The 23800-nt window shown below is 30.9% G+C and overlaps 1 protein-coding gene across 1 annotated transcript in view; it reads right to left on the bottom strand.

Moving 5' to 3' along the window:
* Window positions 1-244: 244 nt before the first annotated feature.
* Hectd2 (HECT domain E3 ubiquitin protein ligase 2) overlaps window positions 245-23800 on the bottom strand; it is a 72444-nt gene continuing 48888 nt past the window's right edge. Inside the window, exons 8-22 of the mRNA XM_047554385.1 lie at window positions 23233-23342; window positions 21645-21793; window positions 20958-21081; window positions 18540-18636; window positions 15407-15514; window positions 14770-14812; window positions 14406-14537; window positions 13341-13429; window positions 9902-10060; window positions 8463-8537; window positions 7798-7885; window positions 7609-7715; window positions 6248-6363; window positions 5486-5629; window positions 245-2559 (exon numbers count right to left, since the gene is read on the bottom strand). Coding sequence (XP_047410341.1) covers window positions 2439-2559; window positions 5486-5629; window positions 6248-6363; window positions 7609-7715; window positions 7798-7885; window positions 8463-8537; window positions 9902-10060; window positions 13341-13429; window positions 14406-14537; window positions 14770-14812; window positions 15407-15514; window positions 18540-18636; window positions 20958-21081; window positions 21645-21793; window positions 23233-23342 — 1662 coding nt within the window. The 3' untranslated portion in view covers window positions 245-2438. The remainder of the gene's footprint in view (window positions 2560-5485; window positions 5630-6247; window positions 6364-7608; window positions 7716-7797; window positions 7886-8462; window positions 8538-9901; window positions 10061-13340; window positions 13430-14405; window positions 14538-14769; window positions 14813-15406; window positions 15515-18539; window positions 18637-20957; window positions 21082-21644; window positions 21794-23232; window positions 23343-23800) is intronic.

The following is a 23800-nucleotide window of genomic DNA, read 5'->3' as shown; positions in this document are numbered from 1 at the left end:
ATGTTAGCAGTTTTCCTAAACTCTTTAGTTTTCCTAATTACTAGCTTAAGGGATAGAGCAGTGCAAAGTATTTGCATTTATATTTTAAACCTATGGCTTTAGTTAACTTCCTAGTGTTCAAAAAATGAACTTATGCCTAACTATATTATTTTAATATTTAAAAAATTTTATCCAGGAACTAACAATACAGATTTGTACCAAAAAGGGGGACTGTTACAAAAAGACATTTGTATATACTGATAAATATTGTGTAATGCTTTAATTTACTGTGGCAGATACAAAAATCATGAATTCATTAACAGATTATAAAAAAAAGTAACAACATGAATTTTCTAGCTGTTTAAATTAACAAAATGTAACAGTAGTGGTTTTTACTTTATAAATGAGGTATTATTACAATGTAAACCAAAAACAGCATAAATAAATAAGGGTAATGTGCAATTTAGTGATAAATGGTTATAACTTTCAACTTAGTAACAACAAATAACAAAAATTCTCCAGTTATTTATGGATTTCATCATTTAAAATTTGGCTTGCTTATGTACTTACTTAAAAGTGACAAATCTATCAATATACAAGCACATCATTAAACATGCAGACTAAGCCAACACAATTTTTCCATGAGTCATTTCTACCAAATAAAAACTGTTTACATTTTACTTGAAATACTTATATCTGATTTCTTATACATGATTCTTTTGTGCTTATTAGTTAGTAGTAACCTACATTAAACATCTTACTTTCTAGTTCAAGCAGGGTAAGAGAGAAGCAGTTTTATTTGCATATGGATTAAAAACAGTAAAACAAAGCAAATCAAAACCAATATGCCTTTAACTCTCTTAGGCTTTCCAAGATTTTAAAGAAGAAACACCCTTTAACAGTATACTCAAATAGAAAAACACAGTCACTTCTGTCTCAGAGAACAGTAAATGAAGTAACTACTTTTCCTCAAATAGATTTGTGGTTTGGGTTCAGAACGATTGAAAAACAAGTTGATTAATTCCTCCACCCTTGAAGAATTCTGCTGGTTGGGTGTAGGAAGCACAGCAACAAGAACATAACCTAAACTCAGATAAAAATTTTGGGAAAGTATTATTTGCCTATGAACCATATGCTGGTACTAAATGCTGGTTTTATTATTATTGCAAATAGAACTTCAGAATTTTCTGAAGGAAAGCTATCAAAGAATAGAGAAGTCTTGATCTGGAAATATTTGTAATATGCTAATAAAACTGCTTCATTTGCTATGAATTAAAAAATCCCCACTTACTGTGACTTAAAATACAGTTTCTTTTTACATGCTACTTTATTAGAAACAAAACAAACAACAAAGGGTGCTTTTGAATGTACTATGTTCAGAATCCAGTGGAAAACAAACATTTTGGCCAAAATGTTGAACTTAAATTTTATGCCAAGTTACATCATTTTGACACAAATGTTATTATTTTATTCACTTTTGTCAAATACCTTATCCTATTTTTTCCAAAAATTAGTGTTTCATTACAACTGGTGATCAAAAAATGTAGATATAAGTCTTGTACATCAATCAAAATATATATAAAAGTTCTTTTCTTTTGTGCTTGTAATTGACTTAATTCATCAATGGTTAAGTTAGATCTGATTTTTTCTGATGTCTTGATCCTTAAGAAGAAATGATCAATATACAAATATTACAGAGTATTCAGGTAACTAGTTACTGCCAATGTGCATGCAGACTAACAATACTTAAAAGAATATAACCTTAATCCAATTAGTCTGAAAATACTCTTGTACAATCATCTTTATTGATTTGTAAAAGCTGTATACACATCTAAAACCCTGAATTTACTTTGTAAAAATAAATCTTTAGCAATAAATGACACTATCAAAATCCCATTATTCTCAGGCTATTATGTAATTATTTACATGCTTTTCAGCAACAGTTGAAAAGAATCTTATAGGACCCAAAGCCAGTATATCAAAAAACCCTGTAAACTGCATTTGCAATTATACTGTTGTTTACCTCTATATGAAAATATGGCTACATGCTTTATGTTAAAGATTATGTAGCTATTTGCTTTGCTACTGTGTGCTAGTAGCACACAATCTGCCACTGGGTTCAACTATGTCATAAATGCATTCTTCACTATACTTTGTTTTCCCAGTGGAACACCTGTGACAAACTACTTATGGAAAATGATAAAGTGCTATAAAAAATGAGTGACTGGACCCATATCCGTTTCTGCCACGTGGTCTTTTTCTCACTCAAGAAAATTCTGTGTTTTTAGAAAATCATGCCTTCACTAAACATATTTCATAATTGATCACAAAAAAAACCTCAGTCTTTTAAAGTTGGAGCTTTTTGAAAGTGTTTTGAGACAGAAATGTGAAAAGGTTAAAGGCACAATAAGAGGGAAGTGAATGCTACATATAAAATATTATATTTCAAGTCTTCTAGGTTACTCGAGTCCAAAACCTTCTGAATTTGAAATTCCAATGATCAATTTCTGTTTCAGGTCTTTTTTGCTCTTGTAGGGGGGAAGGCAAAGTTGATTGAAGCAGGTGTGGGCCACAGGTAACCTAGGGAAAAATAATTTTTTGAAAATACTGTCTTAAAATGCACACAAAATGCTAAACAATTTTTAAAAATATATCAGACCCAATCAAATCTATTTTACTTTGTCAAGACATAACTCATGTATCCCTGTATTGAATGAATATTTATTTAGTACCTAACTAGGTACCAGGTACCATTCTAGACACTAGGGCTACATTTACAGACTAGACAATCAATATCCCTGGCTCTCATGAACCTTTAATTTGAAAAGTGTCTGTTCTGGAATCAGATCTGAACTTGAATATTGCTTTCTCCACTTATTAGCTATGGGACTTTCTTTGAGTTGCTTAATGTCTTCAAATCTTAGTCTTAATCAACACAGTAGGGTAAACTATCCAAGTAGGTTGTTTAAAAGAACAGAAAAGCTATCTACATAAAACACCTAGAAAGCAATAGATAATACAATGTTAAAGTATTCCAGTCTTAATCATCAAAAAGTTATAAAAAGAGCATGTTGAGAATACTAATAGAGACACTTTTAATGTTGCCCTTGATTCAAATGCAATAGTCAGCCTCTGGATTCTTTGATCAGCTCCCCAACCCTGTACCAGATGTCACTGTTTTCTTCATTCCAGATTTCTATAGATAACTTATACCCTTTCTTTCAGTTTTTATGAATCCACGCATCAGAATAGCTATCAAGAGAAGTCAACAAATAAAAATGAGAATACACCAGAAAAAGGAGGATTTAAAAGAAGTTCGTATGATTAGAAACTGAACTTGAAAGCTCCCCTGATTTAATAATAATCAGAATCGGTTAGCACTTACTGAGTGCTTATCTGTGATAAGCACTGTGCCTAATCCTTTTACATACATTACTTCGTTTAAGAGTCAAAAAAACCTAAGAAGTAGTTATTATTTTAATTTTATTGGTGAAGAAAAATAGATGTTAAGTTTACAGGTTAAATAACCTATTCAAAGCTACAAAGCTAGTAAAGATGTAGACCTCAGATTCAAACCCAGATCAGTCTGACTTCAAAACCAGTGCTGTAACACCTAAACACTTAACATTCTTATTTAATAAAAAAAAAAATCTAGTGTATTTTCATGGTGGGAGGAGGTATGGAAACTCCCCTTTTACCTGGAGTATTATCCTTGTTTTTTGAGGTACACCAACTGTATCAGATTGAAATGTCATATGTCTGTGACAGTCAGCTACATTTAATCTATGTGAAGTTCCCACTGGGAGTCAGAATTATGGTATATTCATGACTAAGTCATATTAGCTGATAAAATAATCACTAAAATAATAATTAGAAAAGCTTATATGCAATTGACATTATATGTATTGTTGCATTATTTATTTATTGTTAATAATTATTGTTTACTACTATTTATATTAAAATACACTATTCAGATTATCTTATAAAATGGGTATTTGACTGGGGATGTAGCTCAGTAGAAAAGCACTTGCCTATCATGCACAAGGTCCTGGGTTTGATTCCCAGCACCAAGCACAAATTAAATTGATAATATTTTTGTTAATATAAAATATTATGAAAAATTAATTTATGTTGAGCAAATAAATCTGTAAGCTCAGAAGACTTCTCTTGTAGTTTTCTCATTTAGGTCTTTATAAATCTAGTGCAGAAATAGTAATTATACACATATATATATAAACATTTGTTTTAAGTTTTAAAATACAATTTTGATGTTTGCTTAAATATCCATTTAATGCATGGACTATATGGAGACACAAAGGTATATAAGGCTTGGACTCTGTCTTGAGGTGCTAAATGACTTAAGATATAAAATATAATGCAGTAAATAGCACTGTTACTTCAGTATTTGAGGAACTCACTGAATAATGAGGACTTTGGGCTTTACAGAGGAAGCTGACATTAAACTGGGTCTTCCAGAGAGATAGAAAGCATGTGAAGAGAACAACTTAAAGGTGTGGAGGAAGGAAGGCATGGAATGTGTTTAAGGGAATAGCAAAACAGAGCATAAAAAGAAATAAAAATGATATGTAGTACAGAAGGCTATAGAGCTTTATTTGATAGGTTCTAGAACTTAAACTGATAGGGAACAATGAAGTATTACCGCCCTGGAAAAAATCATGATCAAAAAACAGTGTTAAGGAAAAGGAACTTAATAATTAAGACAATTTAATTAGACAAGGAAGAACCTGAGCAGGTAAATTAGGAAAGAGATTATTTAAATAAATTAGGAATAAGGTAAAAAGTTAACTAATCAGGGTGGTGGCAAATGGGAAAGCAAAGGACAGATTCCAGCTCTAAAATGAAAGAAAAAACTGACAGGGCTCAGGCAACATTCAATGTATAGAATAGGAGGGAAAAAATGACTATTATCAGAGTTTGTATCTATTCAAATTGACTTTAGTAATGACAAAGTATTTAGGCAAAATAGTAAGTAGATAAGCATTAACCAATTAACACTACTAGCAAATAATTCAAAGCCATTATCAGTACCACTTCATTATGTAAAGAGCATGAGATTTTAAAATAAGATAACTTGTTCTAGAGGTGCCTCTAGTGCTAAGTATAATAGGCCAAAACCCCCACAAATAAATAAGAAACTCCAACTTAATATTTTTCCTAAAAGTGAAATGTATATTTAAGTAAAAATGAAGGTTAGACAACATACTACTACAAAGTAGGTTAGGTTCTAAAAGAGACTACAAAGCAATTATTTAACCTAGCAAAGTAAAAAGTTCATGGAAATGAATTGCTATCAGTTAGTATTGACCTGTGTCAAAAGCTAATAAAGAACTTTTAGCTAAAGTCTTTCTCATTTCAAGGTCATGTTTACTCTGAAGATTTTTCTATGAAAATGATTTCAGACTAAGTGAATCTGCTAATTCCAAGTATAATGTTATTATTAGAAAGAACCTATAAATTAAAATAAGATTATAATCTGGAAATTTACCAGTTAGTAGAAGTTTCATTCTTTGAGATTTTAAAGTTCAAATCAGCCATTCCTCCTACAGGAACTCTGTCACTTCCTGTAGTAAAATGTAGCAATTTCTTTTGAAGATCAAGAGGAAATCCAAGCACAACATCCCAAAAGTATCTACAGAATACCAAAGGAAATTTACATGAAATATCCTGACAAAAATCATGCAGACCATAATAAAGAAATATAAAGTAACCTGAGAAAAAAAATTTTTTCCTTGCAAATACATAATGTCCCTAATGTAAATTAAAGAATGAGTTTTCTATGTATGAATTAGATTTTTGACTAACATTATTATAAATAACAATTTTATAAAATTATATAAGTACAATAGTGGATAGTACAGAACTCATGGTTGTTCTATATATAACTTACAAGTCTTACTTATCAACACGACAATATTTTTTTCTCCCCAGTACTGGGGATTGAATTCAGGACCTTGTGTATGCTAGGCAAGCACTGTACCTCTGAGCTATCTCCCAAGCCTAACAAGTGCTATTAAAATGCTATTTGTAAATATAGACCAAAGTTACTTTTTACAATAAGTGAAAAGGGATTTCTAAGTGATTTCATATTTAATATTCTTATTACTTTCTACAGATGAAATAAGATAATGTATGACTATAATATTTCAGCTAACTTAACTGATTCATATTGTAAGTTATACAAATAAACAAACCATATTCTATTTTGTTTCTTTTCTACATCACCCTACCAGGAATATAAGGGGCTCACCTTATAGTTAGGTCTGTTTTTGCATACCCATCATACTGAGTACTTCTCTGCAGTGCATGCATATCCAGTTCAGGACTTCCACAGACCAGAATTTCAACCTCTTCTGGACGAAGCAGCTGTCAATAATTATCAAAAATCATAATTAAAATGGTTTAAAATAAAAAGAAAATATTTTCAGATTTAAATCACAAAAATCATGATTTTTCTTACAGTAAATCAAATAATTTTTGTTAAAGAAAAATCTTTTCCATTTTCATTTTTCCTACTAAAGCAAGATATTTTACTCTAAGGTTTATTATACCTTATAAAACAATAATTTAGTAGTTTGTCATAAAAACAAGCAAATGACTTAGCGTGAATCCAAATCACTCTTCTCCCAAAGCATCATAAAGTTCCTACATCTACTGATCTGCCTACTTTCTACCAATATTCCACACCACCACCTTATGTGCCATGAAGAGCTTGGGTATTTATAGTCTGTCTTGGTGCTCACTTGTTTCACTTTTTAGGTGGTTAGTCTCCTACCTAAAGAGATTAATATCTAAAACAGGGATCATGATATGCCATTTAATTCTTGTTTTCCCTCTCTCCATCCCCATAATCACTAGTGTATCATAATTAAAACTTAGGCCTTGATAAAAAATTTTTTTTCAAAGGTACTTTCAACAACAAATGTTGTTAAAAACAAGCAGGAAAAAGTTCCCTGCTCCTGCTCCAAAGTAACTTCTATGGTCCATTTCTCTGTGATAAGAAAAATAACTGATATTAAAGACCTTATTTCAATCATTCATAAAATTGAAGGGAGATATAAGTGGCACAGTGAAATTTGTCGTGGGTAGCTTGAGGAAGGGTACCATCTGATATTTCCAACATAACATTCGAACCCATATTCACACAGCCAAGGCAAGTCTAACCAATCTGACTCTACCATGACTCTGAAGATAAACTATTTCTTATGGGTAAGAGGCAACTCAAGAGTTTCTAAGTGACTCTTGAGGAAACAGAAAATAATTACACGCATGTTCCTTAATCAGTGAGAAGTTGTGGCTTTTGCCTTGGAACTACATGGAAACTCTGCTTTTGTGCTTGAGTTCCTCAGTTGTTTAAGTCCTAAGTTCATGGGTCTCTTCTACTTTCTTGGGGAAAGTTTTACAAGTCCTAAAACAAACAGTACAAGACATAGAGGAGAGAAAAAAAATGAAGTGACTGGGGTTTTTGTTTTTATCTCTAGAGAATAAGAGAACTATTATGTACAAAAATTTCCTAATTTTAAAAGCATGTTTACTAAAATACTTAAGGAATTATTTGTCAGTATTATAGTTTTAGAAAACCCAATTGAAAGCTTAAAGTTTTAAACTCACCATTAGGGCATTTGAAGCACACACACTATGAAATCCATAATAAAATGCAGCAAACTGCTTATAGATGGATTTGTTGATAAGGAAGTCAGTATAAAGCTGTACATACTCTGAAAAGCAATTACACTTGTTATGAAGTAAAAGTAAATGGTAAATATTAGTTCAATTTTATTTAAAAAATGTCTAGCTTACCTTTTCTATTTTGATTAGTCACTGGAATTTTATCACCTCCTGGCTTTAAATTATAGGACTTAATTATTCCAAATTCTTCTTGAAAAACCTGATGAGAGATACCATAACAGCATATTTATTGGTATTGTTGATATAATAACAGGCTTAGATAAACAGGTTTGTAAATTTTGAAAAGAATAGTTATTGTCCCATCCCTCTGAACACATAACATACATCTAGCTGTGTGGTCATTGGGTTGATACTGTGGTCTTGGGAGCTATGTGGATCACTGTAATTTTCATCTCCCAATTATCTTAAGAATAGTGAAAATGAGAGTGTTTTGGTCCAACTCATCAGATTCAACTCCTAACTTCTTGTATTGATGCTACAGGAGAGGCTTAATTTTGGAAACCAAAAAACCTGGAAAAGTAACTGAGTCAAGGGAACATGTAAAACTGCCTGGTACAGTAGCTCACCCTTGGTGAATTTTCTTTTAAGGACTTTCACTGACTGCTTTACCACATCTGACTGCTTCCCTGTCTCTACCAGGTTAAGGTCCTTTCAGAAGGGGATTGTGTGTGTTGATTAATCCTCGTTCATCTTTTCCAACAGCAAGCGTTTAGTAACAAATAGCATTTTTCATATATCAGTTAATGGCTTACAAAAGACTATATGCCTATTAGTACCTGGAATGTGGAATAGAAATCTTCTTCAACATTGCCTTCATATGATAAGAGTTCCCTTAATCCATGGGCCAATTCCTATAAAAAGAAATCTATTATCTATCTTTTTAGATCAACAAATATTACCTAAAATAGCTAAATAGATCTACTATAGTTCACTTGCATGTGAGATAAAGAGTAAACTATTTCAGATTTAAAAAATAAGTATTTGAGATGTATTTTCCAGGATACAAAATACTTGTTAATGATTTTTTTTTTTTTTTTGATGTGGTGTATTGAACCCAGGGCCTTTTGCATGCAAGGCAAGTACTCTATCAACTGAGCTACGTCCCCAGCCCCTTGTTAATGATTTCTGTTATCCAAAGCCTTGGGAAAATTTATTATAGGCTATGTAAGAGGAAGTTATACAAATCAAACTATAGAACTGTGACTCCAGGATCTACTCCTAAGCAGCAAGCTAAGCGTACCTCTAATGTGGTTTCCAGCACAACTCAAAGCTATATTCTACGTTGCAGCTTCTTCAATGTCTTTTTTTCTTTTCCTACTGAAGATTGAATTCAGGGACACTAAACTATATCCCCAGTCTTTTTTTTTTTAATTTTTTTAGTTTGAAACAGGGTCTCAAAAGTTGCTGAGGGTCTCACTAAATTGCCTAGTTTGGCCTTGAATTTGTGACCTTCCTGCCTCAGCATCCTGAGTTGCTGGGATTACAGATGTGTGCTGTCATGCCCAGCTTCAATTTATATTCTTATTAAAATATGCTGTTTTATGATTCACCTATTAAACATAAAATATGCAGTTCACATGTTAAGTATTTTATACATTTTAGTTACTATGCCCTCCTCTCCCAAGGAAAAGTTCAGAAAACTGGAAGAAATTTTTTTTTATATTTTGTTATAACTCAAGTTATCCATGAATAAGGACTTTAAAATAGAACGACTTGACCAATATTTCCAAAACTTTTTCAAGTATCCTGAAAAAAATGAGTTTTATTTTAAAAAAGATAAATAACAGCATGGTTAGAATTTTTTATATACTTTACAAAATACATTTTCCATACAAATCTAGGCTGGTATAGATTTGGCATAATTGTCATCATTTGTTTTAACTACTGATAAAATCATCTCATTGTTCACAAAGGAAACTGGAGCACAGAAAGGTTAAATTAAATGCAAGTTAACAAAGCTAAAAAGTGGTAGTCTGTGTTTTCACTACTTCTGTGATTTCAAAATCTGTTCTACTCTGTAAAAGCTTAGGCATGCTGCAAAGTGATGATGAGTCTCTAAAAGGAAGGGGGAAGCTATATGAAAAAAAGATGAGTTTCAAAAAGTACAGGGAATCCATATTTAAGAATAAAATAGCATTAGGAGGAGAAAGATTATTCAGGTAGAAGAGACATTATTTTAGCATTAAGGGACTACATGTCAGTAATCTATACTTACAGGCATAATTTGACATAAGTCGTCAATGGTAACACTGCAGATGCCTACTGGTGTATTTTGATCACTAGGAACGATGGGAGGGCTCAATAATTTCTTGTAACAGCAAGGAGGGAAACGAATATCCAAGGTGATGCTGTTATAAACAGCTAGTCCCATAAGCTATGCATACTAAATGTTAAGCATTAACATAAAATTCATGACAACAAATGAGTTTTGAGTTATGCATCAGTCTCTTATATACTTCTTTCAGATTCAAAACTGACATTACAATTAGTCCCACATACTTCCTTTCCTCTCTTTCATTTATTTTCCCTTTATTTTATGTGTATAATTCCTTGATTACCAAAAGTCATGTATAAAGAAGGTGTTCAGTTTATAGAATTTAATGATTTCCCTGGAAAAGCTAATTTAAGATTACAATAGATAGCAACTTCAGACATTTCTTTAAATTATTTAACATAAAATTTTCTAAATTTAAATGTTGGTGGTTTTATAAGCAGCAGCAAGAGTTTATTCAAGACTCACTGCAGAATGCACTACTCATTTTAGAAATAGTCATACAGGCTATTTTAAAATTAAATACAAAACATGAAGAAAAGAATAAGCATATGGATATCTATACACTATCGATCAGCTAATAGGGTAAGTAGTCTTCTATAGTAAAATGTGAAAGGAATTTGTTACTTGGAGTTTATCAGCGTCAAAATAAAAAAAAACTCAAATGTTATAAATTTGCCTATTTGTATTTTACTTATTAATTATGTGACAGAAATAACTTACTCATTTGCTGATAGAGGGGTCAAATTTCATAATATTTCAACTGCCAATTATTACATAAAGTTATTTTAAAGTAATTCATTTGATAGACTCCAAAGGCAACTTAAACATACAGGCCGAGTAAATCATTAAAAACAACTTAAATACTGAAAGACTGACAATATTTCATTGTGTTTTGACAGAATGAAGGTTCCTAATAACATAAGGAATAGCTATACCATTTCATAAGCAATCATAAAATTTAATAGGTGTTCAAAGAGACAAATATTGAAAATGTATTCTAATATACCTCTATAATTATGATAATAGCAACAAAGACAACCACACTACTATAGTTATTATTAACTATAATATTATAATTACTAATTGTAATAGTTATGATAATCTAATATGGTGATGAATTCTAAGCATTTTTCAGTTAAAATTTAAATATTATAATTCTGAAGGCAGGTTTTCCACTATGAGGAAGTAGGATGATAGGATTTACTACAAGGCACTTTCACATGCAGAAGCAGCACAGTATTTTATTTCACACTCAATCAACCTGCTCTGGTTCAAGCAGGGATGAAGATGGGCAGTTTTTTTGCTGGAGCCACTCAGGTAGTACAAATAACAGAGTCTGGAAACCTTGTACCATACTATATTGCCTCTTCTCTTGGTTCCAATGCCCTTTTTGATACAGGCAATTCTAGTTTTAAAACACTGTTGTATTATAACTTTCCATGTAATCTTCAAAACATTTCACAATTATTATTGTAGGTTTTACTAAAATATTTATTGTAAACTCCAAGGTCTCACCATATTTAAAAATAATTGTAAAAGAAACACAATACTGATAGAACAACAAATTTTTGGTTCTAAAAGTTTTAAAAAACTAGAGATATAGGACCAAGTATTTTTTCTCAATGCTCATGCCTATTACTTCTGAATTTTCAGGTCTTCTCACCTTTGATAGTTAGATCTCCTAACCACTGACAGGAGCATAATTCACTGTCATCTCACATTTTTCCTATAGTATCACACTTTTGGGGGCATTAGTCTTTCTATACATTTCTGTGTATGTGTGATAAATATACATGATAATGACAGTGTAATTTAATTTTAGATTTAATTGTTTAACTTGGAATATATAACATGTAAACACACTTAATATGCTCTTTTGACTAAATAAAAACTAATATCTACTGCAAAAGAAGATTAGCAAATTCATGATTATATCTGTAAAGCATTACTTTAAAAGTATAACAAGTAAGTATAATAAGTAATATAATACTTTATTAAAATATTAGAAAGTCAAAATATCACCCAAATTAAGTTGTGGTATAAGAATGTAAAGTGTGACAATCACATATATCAGGAAATTTAAATCGGTCATAATGTAGTGAGAAGTACCAATGACTGGGACCTTCAATGAAGCTGAAACACATTCATCAAATGAGTACTGTAGGTAACAGAACAAAAGAAGTCTAAGCATTCTTCTAACCATGAAGTTTAACACTTTGGATCTTTAGACATGACAATATATACAAAATTTTAATTAAGCTTACTATCTCAATGTGTAGTTTTTTTTCCTGCTACCTTTTCTTTCATCCAGTCTTTCAATTTCTATATACATTCTCCAGGATTTATCCCAATGCATGCAACAAAGACAGACACTCAAAGTCCTCAATAAGATGGTTCTTAATTCTTTTTTCCTGGTAGTATCTTTAGTAATTCCCATGGTACTCACTGTTCTGTAATAGGTCCCACACAATTCAACCTTTTTTTCTTGCCATCCTCTCAGCTTATTATAATGTGATACTCTCTCCAGTCCTGTATAAATGTAACTGTTTCATTTAAAATCTCTACCTTATCTGGGAGGAATATACTCATTTTTTCCATCTCGGAACTCCTTGGCACTTAATGTATATATCATCATTTGACTCTGAGGACAGTCTACCTTGCATTGGTGGTCATCTATCTGTTTATTTAGATGGTAATCTTCTAAGGTAGAGAGTCCCCCGCTTTTTACCCTGCACATCTCTAGTGCTTGCTCATTTATTTACTCTTCCCTCCTTCGTTTCAAGGTTGTATTTCTTACACTTTAAAAAGCTAATGTAGAAGGCATCTTGTTTAACCTCCCACCCTGCAAGAATGTCCTCCACAATATAACTGACAGAGATAGGAGAATGGTATATGGACTTATACAATTTTAAAAACACTACAAAATAATATTATATGCTTTATACATTCCTATTATATTCACTTTTTAAAGGATTTCTCTTTCATGTCTCAAGATTTGGGGTTTTATAATACAGCTAGATTTAATTCCCACAATTTCAATTTATTAGTTGAGTGATATAAGCACAAAATGAAAGAGCACAAAAGTATTATAAATGGAAAATACTTTAATTTTTAAAGTTTTAAATTTCTGATAATTTAGATTATATATAAAATATTTTTAAAAACTTTTATTTTGATTTTTAGAAAAATATCATTCATTTCTAACCTAAATCTGAAGCTATATAGCTGTGATATTACATGTAATAAAGATGAGAGAAAAATCTATTTATATATCTGACAAGAATGCTTCATTTACTAAAAGAACACTTTTCCAAAATAAATAAAATCTTTTAAAATCTTTTGTCTATTAGCACCTCCTAGTGGAAAGTTTAAAGGATACAATTCCAACCAATCGGAATTCAGAATAGTTATCACACTTAAAGCTGCTAAACCAATGGCAGTGTGAATCCTTGTGATATGTGAACATGCCTGAAAAAAAGAAAACAGTTCTGTTCATACGATTCATTAAAAAAATCAAAGTGGTAAAAATGTACATATTATCGATTAGAAGTAAATCATTTTAGCAATTTTCTTTTACAAACCATCTTCCATCTAAAAACATTAACAGACTATAAATTTGTAAACCTTGATATGTGTGTAAATAACATATATGAAAGCAGCATTTTATTTTTCACTGGTATATTGACTTGACACTAGATACATGGGGTAAAAAGATAAGCACTGAATTAAACAGATTACTTCATAAAACTATAGTTTTAGAATTTTAATTAAAAAGTATGATCAAAATAAAATGAGGATTATCCAGAGATTTCAACTTATCTATATCATCCCTATTTCCCACTAGCAATATATCTTATATATTTTTATATATACCTGTATTACATAGAAAATATAGAAAACTACATATATAATATAAAAAACAAAGAAATAATAAGAAAACCACTAAAAACTCTTCTTTGAAAAAATACATTTGATAGATACTAAGGATTACATAGGTGATTTCTCTAAATAAAATTTAAATTTCATAGGTTCATTTTTTCCTAAAAAATAATTCATGCATTCCCATTTCTTAAAATGACTCATTATTTAATGAATATGGCTTCAAATATAGTGCAGTGAAAACTACAGCTTTGTTTTTTAATTCTGAATATTCTTTATTTCAATGAAAAATTAAATTTTCATGCATTTGGCTTATTCAGAAAAGGTATGGATATTTTCTCATAAATGCATACTTTTAGTCTGGATACATTCTGTGTAGGATACCCAGTAACAAAACTAACATTTCAATCACCAATTTAGTCAATTTTTTAAATGTAAATAATAGTTCTTAAATAATTATTCAAAATGTATAACTGACAAAGTTTATAAAATATTGGTTAAAAATAACCATTACTATTTTATGCTTAACAATTATGAAGAAACACTATAGAAATTAAATCCTTACCATAATCTGGATGAAAAATCTGGCGAATTAGAAGAAGGAACCACTCTTTAGTCAAGCCACCCATATCCAAACCAGCTTCCCCTACAAATGTAACTTTCAACTTCTTTTTCAAGTCTGCTCTTTCCGGGTTAACTATTTAGAAATTATATAGTAAAGGAGAACAAAGGGCAGTGAAAAGGGAATTAACTTTTTAAATTCTGGGAACCATGTTAGGCAGTCTTCATCTCATTTACAATGTCACAAAGCCCCACCCATCCATCCAACAAATCTGCCAGACACTGTAAGCTAGGTGTTGTTAATTTTTTTCTTTTTTTTATAGAACAGGAAAATGAGTTAAGAAGTCAGGTGCTTTGCCCCAGGTTACTGCTTCTAAGTATCAAAATGTCTCCAAAATTTTCATTTGGCAACTACAATACACAATAACTCATTTTCTTTTAACATTTCTTCAACATTAAACCTTTAAAAGTCACAGCTAAATCAGTTATTATCTTCTAATAGCTACATGAAGGTCTGGCTGAAATATACATGCAGGAAACTTTATAATACATATATAGGCAAGCAATGTTTGTGTGAACCTGAATAGGCCCAATATTCCTTGTAAAGTCAGGCCTGTAATTTCATAGATGAGTAATCTGAGGCCTGGAGAAGTTAAAATGACTTGCTACACACTGAACGGGTAGCAAAGATGGGTGGGTCTAGAATTCAGAACACATAGTAAGAAACATGAATTACTAATTTAAGTGTTCTATATCAAACCCTTTTCTAGAGAATTAATAAGAAAACAAATAAGTATACAAAATATCAATATTCATTCTAGATAATAAGAAAACATAGATAAATATACAAAGTATCAATTATAGAGAATTGGTTTTAGCTATTGTATCAAAATTTAAGGAAGCACCATCAGAAAAAATAAAAAAGTTTACTAAGATTTTAGTAATAAAACATACTGTAAAATTTAAAGATTTAATCAATTAATACCATTTTGGAATAGATTATACCTCATCAAGTGAATCGCTAACCAGATGTGTCCGCCTTACTTTCATATTTAGAAATAACATATTCATATCAGGTCTCTGTCTTCGAGATACTTTATCCACCAGACTTTGCTAATTAAATAGGAAAGCAAACATTTTCAATTTTACTTAAAACTATAATTTCATTTATATCATTTAAACACATTAGTCAAAATCAACTTATTTCTTGACTGTGCCATCTCATAAACAATTCATAAGACCAGTTACATATATATTTTGATTTGTGAAAATGCCTTATTATAACTTCATTTTAGAACAGTGATAATCAAAGGGGGCCCAAAATAGAGGACCAAAAATAATATATCTCTTATAGTAAAGAATGTTACATTACAGTTTCCATATGTCTCATTTTCTAAATACCAAAGTTTTGTTTAATAAATACAAATGTAAAATGTAACATTTGAAATAATGTATGTACTTCTGATTATAAATCTGGACTTCTTAAGCTTTTCAGACATTAAATTTACTCTGAAAGCACGATTAGTCTACTTTTAAAAAGTGGTCAACATTTATTAAAGACCTTAACAATGTTTATACATTTGTTCTAATAATTCCACTTCTGGGAATTCTGAAGACAGAAAATATTTTATACCATTAGATGTTCATCACAGTATTATCTTTAAAACTTCAGAAATAGCATAAGTACATATCTACTTTACAGAATATAATGCAGGTACTAAAAAATAATGATCATAACAACTATGTAAACAGTACAAGGTCATATCTGAATAAAGTAGTAAACAAAACTATGTGTATAATACTGTTTCAAGTCTCTTAACTTTTAAAGATAATATAGGGAAAATATTAAAAGATAATTTACTAAAATGTTAACAATAGTTATGCTTGGGTGATAGAGATATGGGTGATTTTAGAAATTCATTTTTCAGGAGTTTTCAAAATATAAGCACTGAGTATATAAAAATCAACATATTAAAAATACACACCTTTGTATCTAAATGTCATTTATCATATGAAACCTACATGCTTATGTATTTATCCACCTAAATAATCTTTATTGGACTACTTCATATTCTTTGGTAACAATGAAATTAATTTTTGTACAGATTAGAGATGAACATTCCAGATACTTTAAACACATATGTAATTTACTTTAATAAAATTCTAATACCCTAAATCTATATGATTTGAAGTTACTTATGGTTTTGTATATTGCCATAATAAAACTATGTAATTCAGAGCCTTTCCCATTGCTCCATTATCCAATGCTGAAGGTTTAAAAGACTTTTGCTTCTCTGGTTCCTCCTTTACCAAAGACATCTATATTCCTGGGATAGCACCCTACGCCATGGACATTTTCCTATACTTTCCTGTCTTCTATTCCTAGTCTAGCTCCTTGGAAGTGCTCACAGTGGAAATACCTAATAAATAAATGCATTCTAGGATGAAAATGGCAGAAAAGCTTAGTGGCTACTCCTCAGGAATTTATATTTCCTAGAAAATGCTCCAAATGAAAGAAACCCAACAATGATAGAATTCTAGACAATCTGAGTGAGAAAGTTGTTCTCACTCAGGGAGCCCCTTTTGCAACTGTAGACTATTATATATGCTCTTACTCACACTGACTACCTATAAGGCTGTCCTTGTGTCAAAAATATTTATCAGTCATTAATTCCAAGTAGTACAACAGTTTATAATTTAAAATGTTGGGAAAAATCTGTAAGAACCGTAATGCCATTTGTCTCTTCAATCTGTACTCATTTATTTGCTTCCATGCTCTGTGAAAGGTAGTCTGTGACTGTATACCTGCCACTCTCTTTTTAAGTAAAGAAAATATCCACAAAATGATATTTAAGGTCTTAAGTGTGAGTGACATAAACACGCTAGAGAAATTTAGATAAACTTCTAATTCTTTAGATATTTCTTACAAATATAAAAAATAATAGCCCAAATTGAAAAAGGACTAAAAAGCCCATGACACTGTACAAATGCAAAATGAGCTATACAGATTAATCTTTGAGCCAGTATCTAATCAAGTTCAAGAAACAATTCTGGTGCTAAATATACCTATTTAAACTCAATCTTCAAAGGGACAATGTGACTTTGGAATTTCTTGGAAGGCATAGGTAATAAAATTTCTTCTAATAGACCCATACTTGTAATAAGCTACTTTGGGATGTAACCAGTCACTGAAACCTTTTGTCTTCCTCTATGATAGAATAAAATACTCACCTTCTGGAATGAATTACTTAAGAATAAACAACTCTTTTATTTATAGTACTTTGAAATATTATAATTTATGCTTTAGGACTATTTTTATACTCTTGGACAAGACACAGAAATAATTTCTTGTTACTTTATGCTTCTCTTCCTATTATAAGACTATAGTCAAGCTTCCCTTTAATTTTTAAAGTTATGAGCAATCATGTTATGTAAGAAATACACAAGCATGTAAATGTATAGTCTAGAAATCTAATTAAAAATTCATTGCATCTGGTTTCTATTAAAGTACATAACTTTATTGTGCTGTGCTAACCAAAGTAGTAGGGAGTGGTATGGATAGGCCCAGAGATAAACTTCATCTTGCTTTACAATTTGCCTAAAGTCAGCCTGACTACAATCCTAGCTTCTATAAGCCTCCATGCATTCTGGTTTCCTAAGAACCAATAAAATAGCTTTTGCCTTCTCTGGGCGTATTTCTCAGTTCTCCAAGATGTATGCTTCTTGTTACATTTTCTAATTTTTTGGTTGATTCTGATTTTCATAAAACCTTAAAATGTTGCAATGGTTTGAGTGATTTGTTTAAGGACTCTCCTTTCCTCGCTGTAGTTTTCACTGATGTTTTGCTGGTTACCTGGAGCAGAAACTCTACAAGGTTCAATAAGCTCCCTGTAAATTTGGATCTGTGAGAAACATTTAATCTTCTGCTATATTTATAAATATAATGAGAAGTTGATTTGATGAGGGGTGTCTTATCTCCCATGTGAACAGGTTTAAGTACTTTTGGGGGGACTAGGATATGAATTTTACTTTTAACATTTCCTGATTATACTAGAACAATTCACAAGACATTTGACTTATTAAATTATTTACTATATTGATTATAGTCAGCATAAATATGTTTTTATAGCTGGCTTACCCTTGCGATGCTTATCATCTGTTGTTCTGAGTCTCTCTGAATAATGATTTTTTTTGCAGCTATAGAAATAACGAATGGGTACTGACAGAAGGAAAACCTGCTCAACAAGTGAAAACAGAAAAAGCAAAATGGTGTATTTTTAGCAAAATTACACTAAGGGAATCTAGGTACCCCTTCTAACAATATAAAACATTACTCTTGTATTGTGTTTTACCATTTACGAAATGATTTTATGTGCACCTTTTAATTCCCATAGCCTTGTGAAGAATGTATCATTACTAGATGTGCAGTGTCTTCATTCTCTAAAGGACGCTACATCTAATTTTCTGAAATGTGGGCTAATCATGTACATTGTTTATACAAATAACTTCAGTTTATATAGTCACCTATATATGAACACCTGTGAAAAACATGGCTAACACCAGAACCAAGAGGCAGAAGTGTTGATGAAGAAGGCTTAGGAATATAGCAATAACCACAGTACACAAAAAGCAAAGTAATAAATTTAAGACCAAATAAAATAAAAATTAGGAAAAATAAAAATCAATACTGTATTTAATAGTATAGTGATAGGAAGTGGTATGTAATTGTAAAAGCATAACATTACTATCAAAAGTTATGAAAATTACGTCTCTCCTGGGTCAGAGTCCTTCTTATGTACAAAAGCCACAAACTACACAGATAGAAATGCATTTAGAAAGAATGGGTATGGCAGCAACAACACTTTAGGAGTTAGACTCCTATCAGAAGTGACTGCAATGAATCTATCAGTTATAGTTGGAAACCATCTGAGCACAGTAAGGTGGAACATCTGGGTGTAATGAAGACATGCGGAAAAAGGAGATAGGCCTCATGTTAACTGAAGATAGCTTTTGATCTGGGACAGAGCTGTTAATAAACAGGTGGAATTGTTCAGTAGTAGTGCATTATAATTTTGAATCACTAATATCAATCCAAAATTTAGAAATCCAAGAAAATGCAATGAATTCAGCAGGATATGTGTTGGTTTTATTATGTACTTTAAAACACTGCTTCTCAACCTTTCCCTTGAAAAAAGATACTATGTATGTGAAACACCCAGAGAAACAGATGAGGCTGCTCATGATCAGAGGCAACTTGCCCTGGTTAAGATTCTAGGTCCCACTTCATGTTCAGGGTGGTGTCAAGGGCTGATGGATATATTATCAAAACTTCTATGTAACTCATTCTTAATACACTGTGCTGTGGCACAGTGGTTAGAGGAAGCTCTGAATTAAACAATGTCATTGAAATATGCACAACTGTGGGAGTCATTTTATGGTTAAGATTATATAAAAATGGGAGGGAAAAGTTTATCTTTGCAAAACAAACTTTGCCAAGAAAACATCCATCGACTGACTAGAATTCCCAGAACAATTTTTGTTCAGTCCTGAGTGTTCAGATGTGGACTGAGACATCTCTAGAAGGCCATTCTGTGTTCTAGGTCAATTTTGATATCTTGGAAGGCCCTAGAAAGTCTAACCAATTAAACTAATCTGGGGTTTTGAGTTTATATATATCTAAACCATATCTCTTACTCAGTCAGCTTTAAAATATGGCAACGTCCTGGATATCTCATGGCATGGGAATAAATTATGTTTGGGATAGTCTTTTTGGTTTAATCCAAACTAGAACTGTGAATATAAAGTGTAGTATATTAAAAAATTTGGTCAGGTATTCTGAAAATCTACTACTGAAGTAATCTGTAGGGAAGCCCTTTCTCTGTAGTATCTGTTCCTTTTGTACTGTAGCTAATGGACACTTTTTCTACAGAACAAGGGATGAAAGAAGTGAATGTGTGTGTGTGTGTGTGTGTGTGTGTGTGTGTTTATGTCTACATCTTTATGTGATCAATGTATTAGATTGGGCACTGGGAAACCATGTTCCCAGGATAAATATTGTCTACTACCTGTTTTTGTAAATGAAGTTATATGGAATACAAATGTACTCATTCATTTATATATCATCTAAGGCTGGTTTTGTGCTAAAATAACAAAACAATCTGTATAGCTCACAGAACTGAAAATATTTACCATTTAGTCCTTTACAGAAAAAATTTGATGATCCCTGTGCTAGATGATAGCATAAAGAGCAATAAGATAAAAGACACTGCATACTAGAACAGGATCTTTCCCTTCTTGAAAAGATGCTATTAACCAAACTAAAACCAAATTAACATGTATATAAATTCAAAATATAGCAGAAAAAGAAAATGCTTTAACAAATAACAATGATATTTCAAGGCTGGATATCTAAATTATGTAGGTTTATATGCAAAGGTGTGTGTGTATATCTATAACTATATACCTATATATAGATATAGATATTTTATTTATATAAACTTAAAATCCAATCATTATTTTGAACAGTATTTCATTTAGGTGAATAATTAAATGTTACCTGTGAGAGTTTCCAAAGCTCTGCCAAGTATGATATTCTTCCATGAGATCAATGTGATCCAATGTAGAATTATAGAAATCAGTATAAGGAATAAGGGGAGGATCAACCAAATTGTTTGCAGTATCTGTAAAGATAAATTCTAACATAATGATCTTTTCTAACATGCACATAATTTCATTCTAATAATAAAACATCATTTAAATTCCAGCTGCTTTCCTTGACCTTTTTTAAAAACTCCTATTTTAAACAACCACAGTTCCAAATGAAAAAAAGTAATTCTAACATTGTGGTCAAAATGCAGCTAACAATTTCTTACTTTAAAAAAAAAAAACTTGCTGTGTGGATCATAAAAGTACTAAAAAGAGCAGGCAGATGGCCATTTATTCATATATTTCCCTATCAGTGAATTCTTTCCTAAGAGTCCTTAGTAACTAAAGTTCATGTTTTCTCGGGAATCACACTTAGCAAATTATAATACTATAATACAGAATATTGCTCGGTAAAAGGTATAAAGCTATTTTCATGCTTCTAAACTACCTGTGAAATCCATTATCAAAACAAAATAATTCTTTTCCTTCACAGGAATGGTATAAAATTTAAGATTGATTCTACAGTACTTGAGATCCTTAAGGAATGTCCCTAAGATTTAATAAAAGCAAAGAAAATGATAGAATAATAAAAACGTACTAAGTAAAGCCAACACTTTAGATGCTGATGGAATCCACCAGGAACACTTTGCTATAGGGGGAAATTCTTCAGGCTTTGCAGGAAACAGGCGTAAAGAAATAAATTGCAGCAATCTCTCTACCAATTGTTTGAACCTCTTCTGTGATAATCTGGTAAAGATTTTGAAATAATTCTAATCAAAATTCACATTTAAATTTTGGCAATATATTTATAAGATATCAAACTATATCCTAAACACATAAAATTTTAGACTAGCCTCTCAAATTCTATTTTTTAAGATGCCAAATATTTGAAAAGATAAAATCTTACCTTGAATATGGTTTCTTAATTAAGAAATAAATACCAATATTATTATAAGGTTAACAATTAAATTTTTAAGACTTTGAATAGTTACTTAATCTTCATTATTCACAGTTTGTACATGCAAATTTGCCTACTTGCTAATATTTAATTGCAACCCCCAAATCAATACTTGAGTTTTTGTGTTCATTGGTGAACATGCAAAAAATGGTGAAAATTTTGAGTGTCATGCACATTCCCAGCTGAGGTCAAATAAAGTTAGGCTCTGCTTTCTTATTTTAGCTCTCATCGTGTAAACAAATGTCCTTTTCACAATCTAATAGTGTGTTTTTCATATTTTTGTGTGTTTTGGGTGAGACTGCTATTTCAAAATGACCTTTAAGACCTTTACTATACCTTTAAGTATAGTAACAAATTGCTATCTAGTGTTCCTATGAACAAGAAGGGTGTGATGTACCTTATGGAGAAAATATGTATTAGATTAAGTTTCAAACAGACAAAATCATACTGCTGAGTTGAATGTTAATGAATCAACAGTCTAGGTGTTTTTAAAGCAGAACATTCATAAAGCTAAGTTGTGCATTGATTGATTAACAAAAATGTGATTAGAAACTCCTGGGAATTTGAAACCCTGTATTTTCCTAAGGAGCATTGGCTTAGTCAGTATTTGTTAATTTGGTGTTTGTTATGACTTTGTAGAATATTATGAATAATAAGAACTGAATTTAAAGTTCATTTTGGAAATATTTTGCCTTTTTAGCTTTTATTTATCATGGAGAAAAGTCTTAATACAGATACAGTTCTGTGAAAAAAGAGTATTGCGCTTCTACAACTTGATGTTGATGGCTAATCTATATTTTAATAATGATGGTTTTAGTTGAGGAGGAAGCACCATGTAAATAATGATGAACTTTGCTATAAGTCAACTATATAGGAAATAGAAAGGAAGAAAGGACATACATTAAAATAGTAAGGTCTGGACAAACCCAGGTACCATCTTTGAGATATATGAAAAACCAACGATATGAATGTGCTATATAAAAAATGAAAGCAGTGTACAGAAATTCTCAACAGCTTATACAAGCAAAATGGTTACTTACACTAAAAACATTTATAATTATCATTTTTGTAGTATTACCGTATATTTTTATAATTGGCTTTTGAAGCATTATGAATTATAAAAGCATCATTTCTAAAGACCTGAAGTCATTCAAGTATATTTTATTGTAAAATTATTAATATCAAACTGTGAGATTATAAAAGTTCTTAATATTATAGAATGATTTACTTTTTAAACCAGTGAACTAGGAAATGATGGTCAGCTTCCACTAAGGTAGCTATCTGTCGTAGCAAGTGAGCACAGATGACATACGTAGATGTGTTATTAAATTGAGGATTCTGAAAGATATTAAAAATAATTGTATTAAAATTTTGTTAACATGTAAAAGGAAACACACTAAATGAATTAACTGAAAAGTCCAAATTGAAACTAAATTTGAGATTATAAAATACTGTTATTTAGTTATAAATCAGAAACTGATTTATACTGTGATAACAGTGAGAAGAGCATGGACTTTGGAGTTAAGAAAGATCTAGGTCTGAGGGCCAATTCTACTACTTACTAACAGTGTACATTTAGGTATATTCCTTAAACTTTGTCAATTTCCTCATCTGTAAAATGGGAATAATTGTATCTATCTTAAGAGTTGTTTTGAGTATTTAAAAAGGAAAATGTATGTAAAACACCTAGTTCCTTGCCTTCATAAATGCTGACAATCACTATTTTCCAATTAAACAAAAAATTCAGGTTTTCTTTAATTTTAAAAATGCTAGAGAAGTGAAATAAAAGTTAGTAG

This window comes from Sciurus carolinensis, chromosome 5, assembly GCF_902686445.1.
Source record: "Sciurus carolinensis chromosome 5, mSciCar1.2, whole genome shotgun sequence".
Classification (NCBI taxonomy): domain Eukaryota; kingdom Metazoa; phylum Chordata; class Mammalia; order Rodentia; family Sciuridae; genus Sciurus; species Sciurus carolinensis.
The sequence above is the reverse complement of the archived record's forward strand: the minus strand, read 5'-3'. Positions and strand labels throughout refer to the sequence as shown.